Here is a 20,117-nt window from a genome sequence, read left to right as displayed (position 1 = left end):
TGGGCACAATGCAATTCTGTAATGATGCTGTTTGTAGAAATGGTGCATTCAATCACAGAAGTTCAGAGAGAACAGTTTTTACAGTAAAAAAGCATTTATTCATACTTTTTCCAAATGATATATATTTCTCTCTAATTATCCAAGATAACTGAACCAGATACTAACAGCTTTCAAAATGATAAACAGAAGTGCTCATCAACTGAAAACCAGTGCTTCTCAATTCTGCAACTTGCAGTTTAAGATGCTGCTTTCTTTCCATATCATATATTTTATCAAGCTTTCTGATATGCACACAATAACAAAATGCAGCTGAGATGTTTAAGAATTGTTTTAAAACTTAAAAAAATCTTTTTTTATAAGTCAATGTTATTTACTAACTGATGAAAAGACATGAAAAAGTCACGTAACAGTACTTGTTCAGTTCATGACACAGAATACCCAGTCTACAAACAGATTTGAAACTGTTTTAGAACTGTATCAGTAACAATACTGAACTACGAGTCTTACGAGCTATAATTAAAATAACTCCCTAGGATCCTCCCAAGCAGCATTCTTGGGCCTCAAATGCAAAGGTTCCAAAATAAGACAAAAATACAAAAAAACCTTAGGAATGACTGAATTCCACAGAATTGCACATGTATATTAATGAACATTTTTTACACATTAACCATATGTTTTGAAAGCACTGTAAGTGCCAGGCAGCACAGTATTTTAGCTGAATGAAAAAGACTCTTCCCAGCTGGCCCACAAAATCCTGCTCTCCCAGAGCTAAAGGACTCTGGTGAGCTTTTCAATTATTTAAGCAGAAGCACAATGTAAATGCTTAATAGTGGTCTATAGAAACTAAATTTTCTTTATTCATATTATTGGTACTTAAATACTACCATGAAATTGAATTCTTTCAACACTTCTCCATCCATATCAGGGAAAAATATTGCATGAAGGTTATATGAAATATCAGAAAGTTATATGAAAAAATGTATTAAACAATGAAAAGAACCCCCATTTAGTAAGGATAGTATCTTACTGCATATCTCCTGTACCAGGAAGCAATCACAATCTGGCTTTTTTTCATTAACAAGAAGCGTGTGCGGCACTTCCAACCTCTATAAATCTTCTCAATTAGAGTAGCCAAGTCCTCCAACCGCTGCTTTCTCAGATCTTCTAGTTTGAAGAGCTGGGTGTGGGTTTTTTTAGGATTTTGTTTGACATTGGAAGAAAAACAGCAGGGGAGAAGAGACCAGAAAAAAAACCCATAAGCACAGGTACTGTAAAAGAAATCTCTCCTTGAGTCAAGTCCCCCTCCAGACACCTTTTGGTTTATTCATCTCCAGAGCTATGGGCAGATACATCAACAAGGTTTGTGGCAGATACGCTGTCACAAGTCAGTGCACGAAAGTTACATTAAATTCAGGCTGACAGCTATTGTAGAGTCTTCATTCACACCAATTTTAATGGGTCTAACGTTAAAAGGTGCCTTTTTGAATGCTATATTTCACAGCAATATATCAAAGCACTATATCTAGAAACATCTGTAGTAACCAGCTAGTGAATTATGCAGTTCATAACAGGCTATCCTCATGAAAGATGGCTTGATTTTGCAGAAGACATTTTTCACTTACCGTTCTTGGGTTGCGGATGAATATCTTTGATCTACCAAATGAAAATTCTTCTTCAGGGATTTCCAATTCATTAAACAGTACCTCTACTCCAGCCCTAATAAGAAGTGAATGAGCTTAACAAACGTGACCCCCAGCTCTAAAACTTCTTAGTTTACATATTCACAGATTAATTTATAGAAAGTATATGAAAGCATGTTTTAAATTCTTAAATAGTGCTTGACATAAGAAGATTGAAAACCTAACTCATTTACTCACTGGTTATTTAGCTAAAGGCAAGAGTAATCACTGTAAAGATTCAGAATCATTTGATGAATAAAGAGCAATTTTTATTTAACAGCATCAGCAATGGCCTATTTTTTCCTCTTATATCTATAATGATTTTACTTTAACAAAAACAAAAAAGGAAAGGAAAGGAAAGGAAAAAGGAAGGGCTCTCACACTAACATCAAAATGTGAAACAGACTGATGAGTTTGACAAATGCTAATATTCCACTCTACCAACTGCATTTTATATATGTCAACAAAAAAGAAGAGAGGAATTGCACAGATCTTTGTGATGATTGTAACAATGCTATTTTTATCAATACTGCACTTCCACCATTATCTTGATAACCTAAAGATTTAAATTGTAGCTAAAGATACTAACTTATTATGAAAGAAATTTAAATCATGCTATTGGTGGCCACATGTAAAAAGAATTAAGAGAAGCGCATTTGCCTACCCAAGATGTTATCTGTAAAAATACATGTGAATACTATGCAATTTAAAATTATGTATTTAATACAATTGATTTGCAAGAGGCATTATCTCATAGTTGTTCACCAATCATGATGTAAAATTATTCATGAAAGGCAGAGGAAGATTGCATGACTGTCTTCAAAGAAATAGGTGTTCCTACACTTTGAAAGTTGGTTATTAAAGATAAGTGACCTTCTGATCATTCCAGACCTCCTAGTCATTTTGATTCCACTCCAGTATTTCTGTCTCATCCTTTCTTTCAGGCCCAAATCAGTAAAGGCTGCAATATATTCTAAAAACAATGTGCTCTCCTTGCTCACATGCAAAATCTTTTCCATTAGTAGATCAGTTCATCACTAAAATAATCTCCTTTGCCAAGGAACTGTAATTTTTAGCCTACTGAAAAGTATAGGTTTCCCAGTGAATGAACTCATTCAAAATCTGGAACAAGATGCTAAGGAACAACGTACAGGTAAAACACTTGAGCCACGCTGGCCTACTTTTTAATTTACTTTTAAAATAGTTGAATGTTCATTAAATTTAAAAAAAAAGAATAAAAATCAGAACATATGGAAGATAGTAATTTCAATCATTGGAACAGGACAGGTAAGAATACTGATGTTTTCCTACCTGGCTGGCCCTCTCCAGTGGGGCCATGTCTGCTTACACAGCATTTTGTACCTCTCCAGGCAAGGCTCGTACGCCTGCCTGAATGCGTAACCTGCCCTCCTGACCCGGACGTTCTCCAGAAGACCGAGGTAGCGGATCTGGTGGCACACCAGGGCATCATTGAAAATGTGTGCAGCCTTTTTGTCATTGGGTTTGATGCATCTGGAAAGGGAAATGAACAGGGACACTTGTTTGCAGCACTGTACGTGTCAACAACTACTATTGCGAGTTTAAACCATAGATTTCAATAGTTTGTCTTTGGATATCAAGATTTATTTTAAACTTCGCCAAACATAAATTCACCAAAGCTTTGCCACAGGGTAATTTACCTGATATAGTTTGGATTTTTTGTCTGAAGATTTTTCATCAGGGTAGCAACCGAAGCCTTGAACTGTGAACCTGCCGTTGGTGGTCTCTTTAGATTGATCTTAGCGGGGTTACCTTCTGGGAACAATGCTTTGATAAGAGAGTGATTGGCCTTCCACATGGCCTGAGAGAGGTCACGGTACAGAAGATCATTATTTTTGTCAACAAATCCTTCCACCTGGTACATAACCTGAACAATACAGAGAGTCTCATCAGAGCATGTTTTGAACTATAACATAGGCCAGTTCAAGATTGACCCAAGAAACTGATTTCTCCTTCTTTCTCACTATCCAAAACAAATGAAAGACATTTCCGCTTTCATTTTAAATTTGACATTTGGAAGATGTTTTGTTGGATGAAATTTCTGTGAACACGCTACCTGAGAAAGAGGCATTTTCTCACACTGCTAACAGTTCCTTGTGCTGATCAATTCTGGTTTCTGAAATAGAAAAAGCCCTTCTTCCGTGATAATTCTGATACACCATCACTTGCCAATACTCCAAAAATAATCTTTTTTTGGCTGACAAAAGGTTTTCTCCCTCTCTTTTGAATCACAACAGCAAAAATACCCTTTCCCTTCAAAGTACTAATGCTTAAATTATTTGCCTAACTAAAACAAGATACGAAATATCACCTCGTGATATCGCAGCAGCGAACAGCTATCTCTGCAGTCCTCAGGGGACTGTTATTTTAAAGGACTTTTACCAGGAAAACAGTCCAACAACAAGAAGCATGAATGCAAAGCTCTGACCTGCAGCTGGAGACCCAGAAGGCATCCAGGGGAACTTCACGTAGATCTCAGATTGCTACTGGCTTTTTTAATTTTTGAGGGTAGGGAATTTAGTTTGATTGTGACAAGTCATCCGGCTGGTAATACAGATTCTTCAGCTTCATGATTTCTCAGTTCTGTGTAGATATGTACTATGTACACAGAATATTGAATAAAACTAATACTGACATAGCCATATTTTACACAACAGCAAGTGACTGGGAACTCAGGCAGCATTTTTCTTTGGAGTACACATTTCTGTTTCTGACAGGTGTGGTAAATGCCACTACTGAAAAAACTGTTCATATGAACTTGTTTATATTTCATAAAAGGAGAATCAAACTTTTGTTGTCCAGTGACGAGATCAAAACGTTCTCAGCTGAGGATGGAAAAAACAACATTCCTCCCAAAACAGGAGGAATTCACTGACTGCTCTGCTGGGTAAGTGAATGCCAGTAACAATCAAAGACCCTCACTGCCTGCTAAGACACAATCTGTTTGCAGTCACTCTTGAAGTACTGGGGTATTTTCAATTCGCTTTGAATTTTGACAACCAAAGAAATATCTAAGTATTAATCCTCGATAGATTATATGCAATTACAAAATCTTCTTGGCAAGTACATAACGTAAAGTTAACGAATGGCTCCCTCAAAGGCTGTAAGTATGATTTCCAGCACTATTTTGAATGAGCAAATTATTGGGCTATTCAAAATTGTAAGATTGAGAAAATGTTAAAAACTAGGGAAGTATTAAACAGTCCTAGGAAAATTAAACACTTTCCAAATATTCTTTACTTTGTGAAATTAACAGTTCAGCAGATTCAAACAAGAGGTATAGTTTCAACCCCTACGTTTACTTTTAAGTTTTTTTAAAAATAAATTGTCGTCTTTTTACAAATTTAATTATTTTGATTTTCATTAATAAAAAGTCATACTGAATTACACATCAAAAACTACCAGATTTGTATTTATTCATACTGCTTATGTTGTAAAAAGCAAATACATTTGCAAGCCCTCTGTATAGCTTTCTCTTCCATCTGTTTAAACACACCGACTGTCAAAATAAACTCAGTTCCTTCAAATGTACAAAACCTCCACTTTCTCATCAACATGACTAAGGACTTCAGCTAGCTCAGTGACAAAGAACGTTTTCCAAAATATCTTGCCTTCAAACGTGTGTGAATTTTTGTCATTCTAAACAACGTTTTATTTCCAGAGACCTAGCAGCACAAGCACTTCACCACCAAAGCATGTGGGATGTCTTTCTCCTTTGATGAAAGAACTGGCCTTGATTTCAGCTAGAGCAGCATGATCTCTGAAAACCTACCAGCCCAAATCACGAATCTGAGGCTTAAGATGGAAAAGATTAAGATGGGTCTGGATTTTTTGATCAACTATTGACTCAAGCAATTCTCCTCCGTTACTGTAACATCATTTAATGAACGAAGAGCCTCCTCCTTGTACCAGACCTAGGCCTCACACAGGTACAACACCCTCCACACACCACGTACTCCCTGCTTCACCAGGTACCTTGCCAGCGTAATGTTGAATCCTGAAGCAGCTGTGAGGCAAGGAGGTGTCATTGAGGAACCGGGAGCACTTGCTCATCCTGCTCTCAAAATGCTGGTGAGTGGCACAGACTTGGTTCAGTTTTTCTAAAAAGGTGTCATCGGTAACAGTTCCTGGTCTCAGGCATTCTTCATCTAGCATGGCCAGGATTCCAGTTTGGTTCTGAAGTTTCAAGACAAGAGCTTTAGTGTTTGTTTCCATCATGGCATAAAAAGGAGACTGTTCTCTCCTGTTTGACTTCTGCTACCCAGAAAAATGTTCTTCAAGCCATCTCAAAATTTGGCTCTTTTCCTCATCCCCATTTCCAATAGATTTTTAGTATCTGCATTTTTGAAAGACTGCTTCTGAGATCTGAATCTTGAACTTCATGTTGGCATTCCGTGTCATTTACTCAGACTGTAGAAACTCCAACTTAACTGAAACTAGCCAGTTTATGGGTAAAACCAGCATACATTTTATGTTAATGGTTAAAAACTGTTCTTTTCCAATTGTTAAGGAATTTTATCTTTCTTGCTGCGCTAAGTCCATAGGAAGTCCTCTTATTAGATACAAGTACTTTCTGTGCCTAACGCACTCAGTAACAAGCCATTGAGTTTTCTAGTTTCCATATAGAAAGAAATGTTATTTACAACGCAGCATGTGATATCTGCTATTGAAAACAGCCCTAAATGTAAACATTTAAGAGTTGTTTGGGGGCTTTTTGCATAGGTGCTGCTGAACATTTCTAACAAAGTACCATATAGCCTTATAAAAAAAAAAAACACAAAACTGTTTTAGTAAAATAAACTTTTACCGTACAAAATAAGATGACTAATACAATGAGTGGCTTGTTTCATAAAATCAAAGCGTGTGAGGATGCGTACAGACTTTACAGCTAAATTCAATCCATGCATTAAAAAAATTATTCAGAGAGATTCTTGAATATAACTTACATTTTCTATTAGGTCACAAATTATAGCATTGTTGAAATACTCAATATGAGTCCATTCAATCCCCTATAAGAAAAAAGAAATAAATGTATGAACAGGAAAACAATTGAGGGAGCTTTTCCTCCAGGCAATTTAAATGATATTCCAGTTAACCAAGATACTACTTTCAAAATTGGTTCTATATGCTTACCAACATTTTGTTTATTAAGAAAGAAATGCAATCATCTACTACTAACATTATCTGCGCAAAATGACCGTCCTTGAGCGGCTGCCAAACTCGCTCTCCATTCCTTTCCCCCACCCGTGTCAGCTTCCCATGCACTCCCCTGGCGCCCCGCCAGCCTCCTCCCGCCGCCCGCCCGCCCGCCCCAGCACCGCTCTGCCCACGCTCCCACTGCTTGTGAGGAAATAAGCCCGTTTCACTGCAAGCATCCGAGATCAAAATTTCTAAGCTCTTAGTTGTTGGTTTGTTTTTTTTTTAATGGGAGGAAGAAAGAGGGCTAAATTTAGATGAGACCATCTGAAAAATCCAGAGTCTGGCTGTTGTTCAGATATTCCTAATATCCTAATTTTTTCAAATATCAGTGATAAAATTTCCAGCATGAGATGCCAATGCATCAGGAGGTAACACTGGTAGGGCAAAGGACTGGAAAAAGAAAATATTAATTTCATTCTTAATTTGCATCCTGCGGTACTTCTTACAGTTTAGTTTTTTCAGAGCATTTGAAATATCATTCAAGAACCAAATGGCAGTAATGATGTTTCAAGAGTTTCACCACTGAATGCAAAAAGAAAAAAAGACATGCCCAACTTCATATTATCCTCAGGATTATAAGGCAGGAACTTTATTTAATTTTTAAAAATGTTTATACAGCAAAATGGTATCATCCAATTTGAGTACAGATAGCGTATGCCAGTTTCTACAGCTGTGAGCTGGTATTTTGTCTGAGCTCTGTATATCATGGGGAGTACTGCTAAAACCTATTAAAACTTTAACTTGATGTTCGCTCACAGAATAACGTCAACCACCAGAGTCCGGGCTCCAAGGCACATCTTAAAATTTACCCATAAAGCTCACACAGCTCCCTTCAATACTTAACTGAAAGCAAACTAGAACCAAAAATCTATTTGTAGTTTCTTTCATCTTGCATGCTATTGTTTTACCCACCCAATTCCCTTTTGAAACAGGATTAGCTGTGGTTGGTGTTGGGGTGTATCCCAGACACTACTGTGTAATCCAAAACACAGGCTGTAGGGTAATGGCACTAACACCAGAAAGTGATATTAGTCTTCTAATAAATTAATTAGCCCTTGCTCAGAACTGCCAGTCATTGTTTCCAATGAATGAGAGCTGGGTCTGGTTTTTACCTGGAGAACTCACAATGTGAAACAAAACCAAAACCAACTTTTTTTGCTTAATGTAACTACCATACGGTCCTACACGAACATGCTCCATGCCAGGCCTGTGGTCAAAAAGTGACCCTGTTCCCTGAAAAGAGGTTCCAGTATGCATGCCTGTGTATCTTTACAGGGACAACAGGAAGAGGAGAGGATAAGGAAAGATCCATTCAAGTATTACCTCTCGGATGTATTCCTCCTGCTCTTCTTTGAGGGTAAGTTCAATGAAGATCTGCTGCAACTTCTCATTACAGTAGTTGATAATGAATTGCTCAAAGCTGTTGTCCTGTCAGATAAAACATGTTTGTGTTTCCTGTTGTGTAAACACCCTGGAACTCAGCTGGAGTAAGTTACTGCAGCAGCTTCCAGTCAACAAGCTGCTTTATTAACTACTCCTTCGAGTTTTGTGATGTGATGATTGGAGTAATATTTTATTGAGATTAGTTTGGAAGTTTTAGACCAAATCCTTCCCTGAGGCTTTCTCCATTGGGAGGGACAAAAACTCTGTAGGTTATATGCATGATGCCTCTGTATCGATTCCTTGGGACAAGTCATAAGGGCACCTGTAGTGCCAGGGAATAAACAACCAAAGTTTTGCGTACACTAATCTGTCCCCATATGTAAAATGTAGTCTCCTGCAGGTTTTGAGAAATAAAATTATGACAGTAGCATTAGCTCTTCTCCACTCAGTAGCCAATAAAGTATCCTATTTCACTGCAGATCGAGGCCCAAGCTGCTACTCCGGTTGCAGCTGAGCCCGAGTTAAAAGATTATTGGCTCCAGAGATCAACCCACCTCCTCCCTGCCAACAAACTGCTCATGTAATTGCCCCCTGAAATGATGGGAATTAAAAGAACTTTATCAACCAAAAATCCTCTAAAAGGCTAATTCATATAAAACTGGGTTAGGGAGCAAGCATGCGTGTGGCCCTTTGCAGAAGGGAGCAGGGAACGGAGCAGACCCCAGCAGGAGGGGTGGACAGCAGCAAGGCTGCTCAGTGACTGCAGCCACAGCAGCCTACTCCATCACAGCTGCACGGAGGATTGCTGCAGGAGCAGGGCTGTGACATTACAGCAGCACGCTTCCAGAGGGACACACGTCAGCATCAGAAATGATGGCCGCAGCAAGCCCCTAAATACCACAGGTAAAGCCTTCGCACACTCAAGTCAACTGAATTTTTACTGCTAACATCACCAGGGCCAGGATTGCAGCATAAAAGCTGTGGTTCACCACTTCATCTCCGTTATCTTAAATGAGTGCAGTTTGGAGGCCAGGTGCCCATTCTGAGGACCGGTTTAAAATGCCCCTTTCAAAGAAAAAGGGAACAGCAGCTTCATTAGTTCTTTCCAGTGCTTGAAAGAGTCATTAATATTATAAGAATTCCATGCATGCATCTGCAGAAATAACGGCAATCAAGAGTAATTTTGGATATCTGCTGCTGGTCTTCTCTTCTCAGCTTTAGGGTTGTGGGGTTCCCTCCCCCTCTGACCTTTTTTTCCCCCCCCCCGCTTTCTTAATTACTAGTCATCAAGAACACTTTGGTTATTTAGGAAGCCTGAAAATTTGCAGAATAAACCACTATGCCTTTTTACACTATCAAATAAGTCTGCTATACAATACCTGTGAAGGTCAAGTTATGGTGATAGAATTTTTATGACTAAGGGCAACTGCAATCATTTAAATGTTTAAATTAAGGATCTGGTTGCTAAATGAGATTAAGAACACACAAGCAGATTAGAAAATATTGAGGTAGCACAGATTACTTTTATCATTTTAGTTTTAGGTAAAGCAAAATCATAGCTGATCACCAAACTTTCTCAGCCACATCAAACTCTGCCCCTCACACCAACTGCAGTTATCAGTCAGAGATTGCAAAACTTGCATAGCTCTAGATGAGAAAGTTAAAATTTGGCATGCATCAAAATCAGCACTGCAAACAAGTCATACTTACTGAATTCTGTTGCAAAAAGAAATTACATAAGCTGCAGTCAGTACTTATACTACTTCCATAACAACACAGAATATATCTATTAGCATTTATTTAGCATACCAAGTAGATCAGTCTTTTTATCAGACTCGTATTTGTACGTCACTGAAAATGTGAAGTACTACATAAATGTTATTTATTACTTCTTTGCAGATGAGTGTATCTTTAGGTACTATCCAAAGATTATCAAATAAACCGGGAGATTGAGGCACATCAGAGCGTAACACAGAACAGCATTCTTGCATTGTCATGTCTCTAAATCACCATGTATCTCTTGTCTCAAAAAGCCATATATATAAACTTTGGTAGACAACTCTCAGTAAAGGGAGAGGAGAACGGGGAAGGGAAGAGAGAGTACTGGAGGAAGAATGAGTATAAGTTTATTTGACACATTCAGATAAGGCCATCACTTTAGGTATATTGAGTTTGAAGTAAAAGGACCCCAACTGACACATCACCTTGACAAAGAGGAAGGGTAAAACAGACTCTGCATCCTCCTGCCAGGCACATGCCACCCAGCGCAGAAAGATTGTTTCTCCAAAAGATCATGTTATTCCGATTACAAGGACTGCAGGACTTTTCGCTCACCTATTATACACAGTCTTCGTCTTCAAAAGAGGATGGAAACTGAACTGCAAATCCAGCTAAACCATCTAACTAAAAGGTCATTAACAATATATTAAAGTAATTGCTAGATGCTTTCCTGGTTTGCTATGTATCTGTGATATTTATGGTTTGCCAAAGAAAGGCAAACCAAAATCCACAGAGTTCTTCACATATCACTCACTTTAAGGTATGAAATTCTATTTGACATTGCCAAGCCCCTGAAAATTGCTGTTCCAGGAAAAAAGTCATTGAAGAGTAGTAGCGATGTTGTTCTTTATGTACAATACAGAGCAAAAGGCTAACAGTTAATTACAGCAAAGAAAATGAGGAAAAATGTTTGGAATTACTAAAATTCTCAAAACACTTAACTCTGAACAGACCAGAAGACACTTGGTAAATTAACTACACTTCAGAAAGAGGCATTTCCTTTTACAGGTTTTAAGAAACACCGTATGAAAAACCAATTAGAGAGTTTATCTCTGGGTAAATCTGAGTAAGGCAACAGAGATTGTGAATTTATTCTCCCTTATTGTATATCTATAATTTTTAATTATGTGAATGCTTCACAAAGCATAGACGAATGCTCACAAATGAATTGTCCCCCAATATTTTAATGAAGGCTCCTAGAAATTAATATGACAGAAGTAGAAGGGATCTAAAGGACTTCTGACATTGGTTTTTAGAAGACAACAGAGAATGATTAATATCAGTGATAGCACATCACTAAATCCATTCAGGAGAAACAGGCTGGAAGGACCCAGCCGTCAGAGACTGTACTTGCTCCTTACACTGACCATTTGCATTAAGCGACAGAAAGGGGTTTGACCAACACAGAAGCAGCACGGTCAGACCCAAAATTTCAGGAAGAGTTAGTAAATTCAAATATTCTTAGGAAATTTTAGGAAAAAAAATATTTAAGACCAGCACTTCTCAAAGTGTCAGCTTCTCTTCCAGGCTGTAATTCTGCTACTTTAATGTTGAGAGCATCACTTCAATCCCTGCATTTTTATGGCAGCATTTCAGACTATCCCTTTGAAATCACTGTGGAATACAAAATATAACCTTTGGGGAAGAAAAAACCACTCAGTCTCTCAAATTAAATTAAAGGTGCTGGGAAACAGAATGTCACCTGAGATAGGCTTAAAGTCATGTCAAATTTACAGATACAGATCAACCAACCACCGTCAGCTTATCCTCTCAATCTTTTATCAGGTGCAACAATAAATTTAGACAAGTGGAAAAATTCACTGACAAAAATCAAAGCCTACTTCACCATGTTTTTCACTTCACAAATAATGGTGTCTTGCTCATACAGCTTTGCTCTTTATCAGCCTTCAAACTACCAGGCATCAGGGTGGCATTTCATGAATAGCAAGTTTTTGAACTCTAAAAAAATTCTGCTCCATGCAAAAAAATATAGAGCTTATATACACAAGCAGATCACGATGTTGTACTTGCTCAGGTTGTTAGAGTCAACCATGAAAAGATAAAAAGTTCTAGTTTCGAACCACTGCTATTACATGAATTACATACAGGTGCTTGAAAGTCTAAGGAAAATATTTTTTGTTCCTCAATATTTTACCTAATTTCTTCTTTGGAAGATTCCAGTCATGTGTATCATGGAATCATCTAAAAAAAACATATATGGATGTTCCTGACCTTATAACATTGTTATACCAGTAAAATACCAACAGCAAACAGACAAAATAAAAATATTTTTGTTAAAAAAAAAAAAAAAAAAAAGGCTAAAAGTCTCTTACTGGTCCTAGGCAGAAATGTCTCCATATGCTGATGCTGAGTGTAATTTCTTGCATTAGACTTAGGAACACAAAATATCTAAAACAGGGCATTTTCCTATGAAAACCAGCTACCTTCTAACCCTCTCTCCCCACAGAGAATTCAAATTGACTTTTGAGTACCCAGATTCCAGTGATTTCCAGAGACACTGAGGCAACTAAGATACCTACTTAAAACTGAAAACTGGGTACTTTTCCATACTAGCAGGCAGGAATAAATTCTTATCTTCCACCTGCCTAATAAAGTCCTAGTTTAAGTGTTCAATTTTCTTGTGTCCTCTCCAATTCACTGTTTTCCCCAAATCAAGCATATGTTGTAGATCCAATTCTACAGACTCAGCTATATCATCAGTATCACACCTATACAAGGTGTTTCTCAATATTTCCTCTTCCTTAATCTTCCATCACACCAGTTCTTGTTGAGAGCCAATTAAAAAAAATCTACGTATTGCTCAGTCTACAACGACACTGACAAAAAGGTGTTCAGCAACACCTTTACAAATACCTTATATGAACACATACAACAACAACAACAACAGAGAAGTATTTAAAGGAAAAGCATAATTTAAAACAAACCCTAAACATTTCAAGTCATGAGACTGTTGAAATCAACAGAACTAATGCCATTAAAATGAACTTTTTGATCAATATGGGGGGGAGAAGACATACAGAGACTGATGCTTTTGCTCTAACAGATATAGCCCCAGAAAGTAACTTTTCTCAACATCAACGCAGCTCCAGGCATCAGAGGTCTCTGACCTCCTCTTAACATAGGCAGGTGATCCCAGGCAGTTCCGTCAGGCCCCTAGACTACTGCTGAGGCTCCTAGAGAAAAAGCCAGATGGCAAAAGTAATGATGATAAAAGACCAATGTATTTGCTTCACTGAGATGAATGGTGGAATGAATGGTGAAACCAACCAGCAAATTTAATTTATATCCTACTGTGGTGTCTGGGGATAGGGATTTTTATGTATGACCACAGAAGCATATGAGTTTATGAGATGAAACTAAGAAATTTAAATGCTAGAAAATGAAAATCAGCAAAATGGGGAAAATGCATTTAAAGAAAATGAAAAAAGACACTATTTTTATCTTAGAAAGCAATAAGCTACATGTGACTCAGTTATAACAATTTTTTTTTATTTTTTACAGAGTTAGTGATGATATGTTATAAATATTTATCCCTTACTTTTCTGTTTACATATACAAACATTTGAGTAATCAAACTTAATTGAAAAATCTCATGTAAACTAGAATAAGCTCTGTGCTTTTGTGTAAATATCTCTATAGGCAAAGAACCAGAGAAGCATATCATTTAACTATAAATATTCCACGTATATGTACTCAAACTATGTTTCAGTGTATCTAATGGAAGCAAGAAAGATATATGCCAAAGCTTCAGGGATTATCCATTTTCCATAGTTGCGTAGCACAACCGACTTCAGTCCTTATTGATGCTACTAGCACTGGTAGAGAACCAGGCACTCTGAAATCCATCTTGCTCTCAGCTGTGGTGTCCGGACACACAGGTCTAAATGAAATTTGGAGTTAAAAGGGTAAGAAACTAGTGAATCCAGTGCACACAATGCATGTGTGATCCACGGGGAAACCCAGGTACAATCACTTCAACAAACTCAACCTGATAAATTACAGTCCTGGAACAACAGGAATTACTAATAGACAAGAACCTACTATATAATCATATCCATTCCTCTACTAAGACAGAATAGCTGCTGTAGGGCAAAATGTTGTTCTCGCAAGCTCAAGCAGAGCATTTGTGTATATTTGCTCCAACATTTCAAATATTTCCTCTGTTGAAAACAGCCAGCCAATGGGTTTTACTTCATAAACTTGCGTTTTGCAAAATAAGCCTCTCTAAATACTTAAATTATAATGTGATTAATTAAATGGTGATTAACTTCCTGGGATGCACCCTGCTTCTCAATATTCTAGCACTCAAGGAAATTATTGCTTTAACTGTATTTTAAAATCACCATAGCACCTAGGAGTCCAACCAAGGGTCCCTCTCTGTAAAGCTCTTCTCTTTCATAACACTTGCCAGCAGATGTAGTGGATCAATTATAGATTAAAAATTCAGTTCTCCTCTTTCACACTAGACTGGGCTTTGCCCTGTGCGATCAGATTGAACAGAGGGCCGGGTACACGCATTCTGGCACTGCCGCTTGCCAGTATACAATATGCTGATGGGCATCAGAAAATGGTTGAACAATTTCAAAAAGGAAATCTGTTGCTATAGGTAGAGTGCCTCAAAAAGGTGGCTGCAAATTGCAGTCTGGAGATGAAGGCAACTACCAAAACAACAGACATCCATGGCTGAGTTAGAGCCAAAGTCAAGACGTGAAGAAAGGGTCCCCAGAGCGTAAAAGAATGAAGGGGAAAAAAAAAAAAAAAAAGATGAAGATAAAAGATGATCCTGATAAGCCACTTTTCTCTGTATGCTTTTTTTTTCTCTAGTAAGTTGTCTTTCTAGCATAACTAGACCCTTCTCCAGTAAAATCATCCTTAGGGGGGAGGGAGGGGAACTCTCTGGGCCAGCAGCAATCTCTCAGAGCTCAGCATGCTCTGCAACTGTAATTTCGTTCATGTAATGAACAGGATAGAAAAAGGCAAAGCAACTATTCAGCAACTGGACCGAGCTGTCGTATAGGTTTATGGTAAAAGTGGAAATACCTCCCCAATTTTTTCATGCCTTAAACATCTCAGAAAGGTATTTTCAGTGTTTACCCCCTCCTTATTTGGTTACCTCCCTCTAAAAAAAAACAGATAATGACCACAATTGTGAACACGTTAATGTAATGAAACTGCACTCTTCATATTTCTAATGGATTCCCTCAATAAAGATATTGGCATTTTATCAATGTCCAGATGACAGTTTATGTAGTACATGCAATATGACCAAGCTTCTTTCCATCACAAGGGACTTCTACACACATGAAACAAGCTAATTGCCATAAATAAATAGAAGTACTATCAATGCGCATCACAGACTGTGAGAAATGGACCTGATTTTACTGCTGGCTGGCTTGTTTGGCTCTTTTGTTGGTGGTATTTTTATTTACTTCTGGGTTTCATGCAGAATGTGATGGATGCTGCCCCGTCTTTGCATGTTCTCGTGTACCTGGAGCAAAAGCAGTTGGTCAGATGCTGTCCCTAAAGACAAGGCATTCACATCACCTCAGGTCAAGCCTCAGCAGATGTCCGAGGGCCAAATGGAAACAGTCCCTCTCTTCTTGCAGCCTTTACTTTTGCAGCTCTATCCCCAACGCATCCCTGCTTCTCGTCAGGCTAAAATACGCGGAACAAACTACTCCGCTAAGGAATTGAGCGGAAAGCATTCACACTCTCAAACTGTCTTCTCAGGGCCTGGCAAATTTCAGGAATAAGCCTTGTTTGGCAGCCTTAACTTTCATAAAACTGCACTCCAAATCATTAGCTTCGTCATATGGTCCAGCTACATAGTGTCGCCTGAATAAAGCCTTTAAGCCAACTAGCACGCACAGACATTTTTATCTGCGAAGGCTAGGCAGGATGAAATATTCACACTTGCTCCATGACATTCATTTCTGCATACCCTAGCCCTCATCTCCACAGGAAATGTACACGACAGAAAATTAAACGTCCAAACTGAACAGAATGAATCTTCTGCTCTTCTCCATTGAAACCTGCCAGGGCCTCAGTCATCTGCCTTCTACAGCCTTCATTTCTTTTTCATAAACCCCACCCCTTCCACAACCCTACCCCAACATTTTGCAGAGATGCGGAAACCACTTCTGCCCAAAAATACAGAATCAAGCATGGAATAAAACAAGACCAGCCCTAAACCTACCCCAGGAAGTCTGCAGTCAAGCTGGTTCTGAAATTCCCAGTGCCACCAACCATCGTCCCTACCCCATCTCAAATCACAGTCTAGACTTCAGACTGACTACGCATGCAGCCGCTCAAAAATGTGGATAAACATACTTGGAGCAACTGGTGTCAGGCTTCAATCCATTGCGCAAGCTCCAGCAGCGTTACACAACCAATCCAGTCCCGTAGCCTGCATTTTCACGCTAATCCTAGTCCCTAAATCCTTGCCCATAGGCAATTCACGCAGAGACACCCAAAATTTCAGCATTTCACTTTCAAAACATTCGGTCCCAGCACACAGCTTACCACAAAGGGCATGGCAGGATTCAAAAATAAACACAGCTTTACAGCACCTGTTTTGTGGATTGTTTAGCCAAGCTTGCTGTTGACATCTGCCAAACCCACAGAGGCTGAGGATTATCAATAGATTTAAATTCCCTAATCTGAATTTTTGGACAGCCAAGTCCTTAAATCTGCTTTCTTGGATAGCTTTTGGGTTTGTCTGAAAAATGGGTTTTGTGCTTGATAAAAATATTAGCGGAAACCAAATCCCAAAGAGTATATGCCAGCGTTATCAATACTCCAGTATCTTTCCTTTGTTAAGTTTCAAGAAACCCCCATTTACTTTGTAAATCTACTTAAATTATAGAAAATTGTAGAAATAACAGTGGACAGTAAATAAAGTAATCTTTCAAAAATAGATGACAAAAAAATCTCATTTATATAAGCTTCAATTTGCATATAATAGAACAAGACTGCTATTGTCATCAGAAGGTGAAGTGTAGGATCTTTCAGAATGGTAAATCTGGATTTCTTTACCCTTCTTACGGGAGGAATTGCAGGATCATCTACGGAATCATCCTAAACAGGAATAAGGCCCAAGAAATACTGTTGGCCCTGCCCATTATGAAACAAAAGAAAAACCTCAGAAATCTGTAGCAAACTAATGTTTTTGCAGTGGAAGCAGACTATTCTATAATGTATTCCAGTAACTTTTAAGTGAGAATCTCAGGACAAAACAGGTAAACTAGAATATCATTAGTTTATTCTTTCAGCAATCCTGATGGGCAAGTGTAACACTAAAGGGGGGTGGGAGGGTGTGAATCACCCTTCAGTAAACATGTGTCTTGCTACTTATTTCAATGGTATTAAGCTTCATGTGTAAATATTTAGCATGTATATTAAAAACTCCTACTACACCTTCTATGTTTTTTGATATGTTCTGTCTCCAAGGTACAAGGACACTTTAGGTCAAAGAACATGCACTAATGATAAACCTATCTGCTTCCTGAGTAGAAACATGATTGAAGTAGGCCTTTTTACCTTCAGCATATCAAATAGCTTATAAGTTTAAAATGCGCAAGTTTACGGATGAAGAAGTCTTTCAAATACATTTTTGCCAAAAAACATTCTTTGTAGAGATGATGTTAGTTCTAACCTTCAAGAACAGACATGAAAATCAAAATCTGACTTAAGAATTAGGTTCAAAAGGGAACTGCACATTTTTAGTCAGAGGTTTTAAGTAATTTATAATTAGATGGATATAGCTGCTGCCTTTAGCTACACCTCAGCCAATATTTTGAATGTTTAGCCATTGTGTTTACAAATATACCACGCAGCAAAACACTCCAAATTCCACTATACTTTTTATGCTATAAATCTTACGACATTATTGAATTTTCCTTGAGTTACGGTATTGTACAGTGTTAAAATTTCATTCATTTATTGATTGTTTTAATATAATTAACTTTAAACAATATATTTTCTGTGAAGTGGTTACTTAAATTCTCAACAATAATTGTTTTTTGTAAGCATTTTCTCAAGATCTTTAACAATTTTTGTGAGATTCGATCATTTGTTACAAAACTCGACATAAAAATATTTGGCAGGCATCCTCTTAATTGACCTTACTACATGACATTCATTCAAGCAACCACAAGACCAGTTACACTTTGCCTATACAGTGTTCGTTACAGAATTATTTTACTCAATTTAAGGATTATGACACAACATCATCTTTTGTTCCAACTAGAGCTGCATAGAAAATTAATTTTGTTTTGCCTTGAAAGAATATCTTCGCTTTTGATTCAATTGAGAGTAAGTCAGCAGTTTCTGACTATAAAATTAACCTGTCTGGAAACACAGGGATAGCTAAGTGGGTGGTACTGGAAATACAGCTGATTCAGGATTTTCTAATGGATTGTTTTTCTGTCATTCACCCTTTGAATTACAGTACTGCCACGCAGTCCCAATACCAGTAACTGTACTAGTTACCTCTAGAAACCTAAACCGATCAACTTTCTTTCTCAAACATCTTTAAATTAAAATACGGTATAGTACAGGCCATGTATGTTTCTGGCATACTACCTGACTCCCATTTTGAATGTTCAGAAATAATTCCATTATTTCTGTGATGCTGAACCAAGCTGCTTGGCTACTGCTCTCGCCACAGGTCTTAACTCACGAGAGGAAGAGTCCTGTCTTGTATGAATGTACTGATGAATTTGATCCTCAAGTCACAAGGCAAACCTTTCCCACCTTTTCCAGTAGAACCAATACTCAGCATTTAAAGGAGTGAATAATAACTACCCATATTATTTTAAAGCTTTTGAGTTTGTATGAATTGGGAAAGCTACATTGTAATTCAGGATGAAAGGCAAGTGAAAAGAGCCTTGTTTTTTCATTTTTCTTCTGCAAAGCTACATCTCCTGTACTCAACCACTTACGACCTTCTAAGATGTTGAACTCCTACAAAAAAAGAAAACTACATGTGAGAAACAACCTTGTCTCTGGAACACCATCCCACAAACACAGTTACTCAGTTGGCTTGTGTGCTAGTGCAAGGTTCTGTCTCCCACCTCACCCTACAAGTTTATCCTTAATCAAACATAAAAGAAAGAGCTAGTGAAAGCAAGAGTCCTGCCCGAAGATGCCAGCAGTACCATTCCAGTGTCCAGCTTTCTAAAGGTACACCAAGGACCAGCTCCAAAGAGATCTGGCACAGAGATCTCCATTCAGCGACCTGACCACTTGCAATATATTTTCATAAATATGCTCTTATGTTTAATGCAAACAATACAACCTAGCTTAGTAAACCCTTGAAGCAAGTATCAGCTTCGTTTTTCCTCTTCATAGAGGTATTTTGATTTGTACATACTTTGATGTTACGCGTTTCTGAAATAAAACTTACATCACCCTCCCATGTATAATTACTCTTTTCTGGATTATTCCTGTCTTCTACACAGTTTAAACACACTCCCTGGATTTTCAAGAGGGATGTAGGGAAGTGGGTAAGGATTGCATGTTTTCTACCGATTTTTCTCCCCAGTTGAGTTTCTAGTTTAAACACTACACAGATTCCAACCAAGATCTATACATCTCTTAAAATAAACTGTCAGAATAAGATTTATGAAAACTCCCTCTCCCTGGTGTTCTCTAACCCAATTAAAAACTCCTCGTTGATTGTTTTTGTTTCAAAATACCACCAGTCTAAAAATACTATCGTAAACAAACAGCAGTGAGCCACAGATTGTTAGCTAGAAATCGGTACAGAATATTTATCTAAGCGAAGAGATGAAATGGAATGTAATTCCTTGTTTTATTTTGACAGGGAAAAAAAATGTATAGTTTTTGTTGTGTTTTTTAAAGGATACAAAGCTTGTTCAAAGACATCCACAAAATGCCTCAGGGCAGAAATGACACCGCCAGAGTTTCTCTTATGCTCAGAATGTATGTCACAACAAAATATTAGTTTACTCATCACAAATATTTATTTACCTATGGTGTAAAAACACAAGTTTG

General features: G+C 37.8%; 1 protein-coding gene across 6 annotated transcripts in view; it reads right to left on the bottom strand.

The window, feature by feature from the left end:
* MYO1B (myosin IB) overlaps positions 1–20,117 on the bottom strand; it is a 115,673-nt gene that overhangs the window by 22,449 nt on the left and 73,107 nt on the right. For all 6 annotated transcript variants that reach the window (XM_050899465.1, XM_050899463.1, XM_050899462.1 and 3 more), the window contains exons 14-20: positions 8,241–8,345; positions 6,665–6,727; positions 5,694–5,894; positions 3,359–3,585; positions 2,991–3,191; positions 1,623–1,716; positions 1,028–1,177 (exon numbers count right to left, since the gene is read on the bottom strand). In XM_050899465.1, coding sequence (XP_050755422.1) covers positions 1,028–1,177; positions 1,623–1,716; positions 2,991–3,191; positions 3,359–3,585; positions 5,694–5,894; positions 6,665–6,727; positions 8,241–8,345 — 1,041 coding nt within the window. The remainder of the gene's footprint in view (positions 1–1,027; positions 1,178–1,622; positions 1,717–2,990; positions 3,192–3,358; positions 3,586–5,693; positions 5,895–6,664; positions 6,728–8,240; positions 8,346–20,117) is intronic.

This window comes from Gymnogyps californianus, chromosome 7 (assembly GCF_018139145.2).
Source record: "Gymnogyps californianus isolate 813 chromosome 7, ASM1813914v2, whole genome shotgun sequence".
Lineage (NCBI taxonomy): Eukaryota > Metazoa > Chordata > Aves > Accipitriformes > Cathartidae > Gymnogyps > Gymnogyps californianus.
Note: the sequence above shows the minus strand (reverse complement) of the source record. Positions and strands in the feature narration are given on the sequence as shown.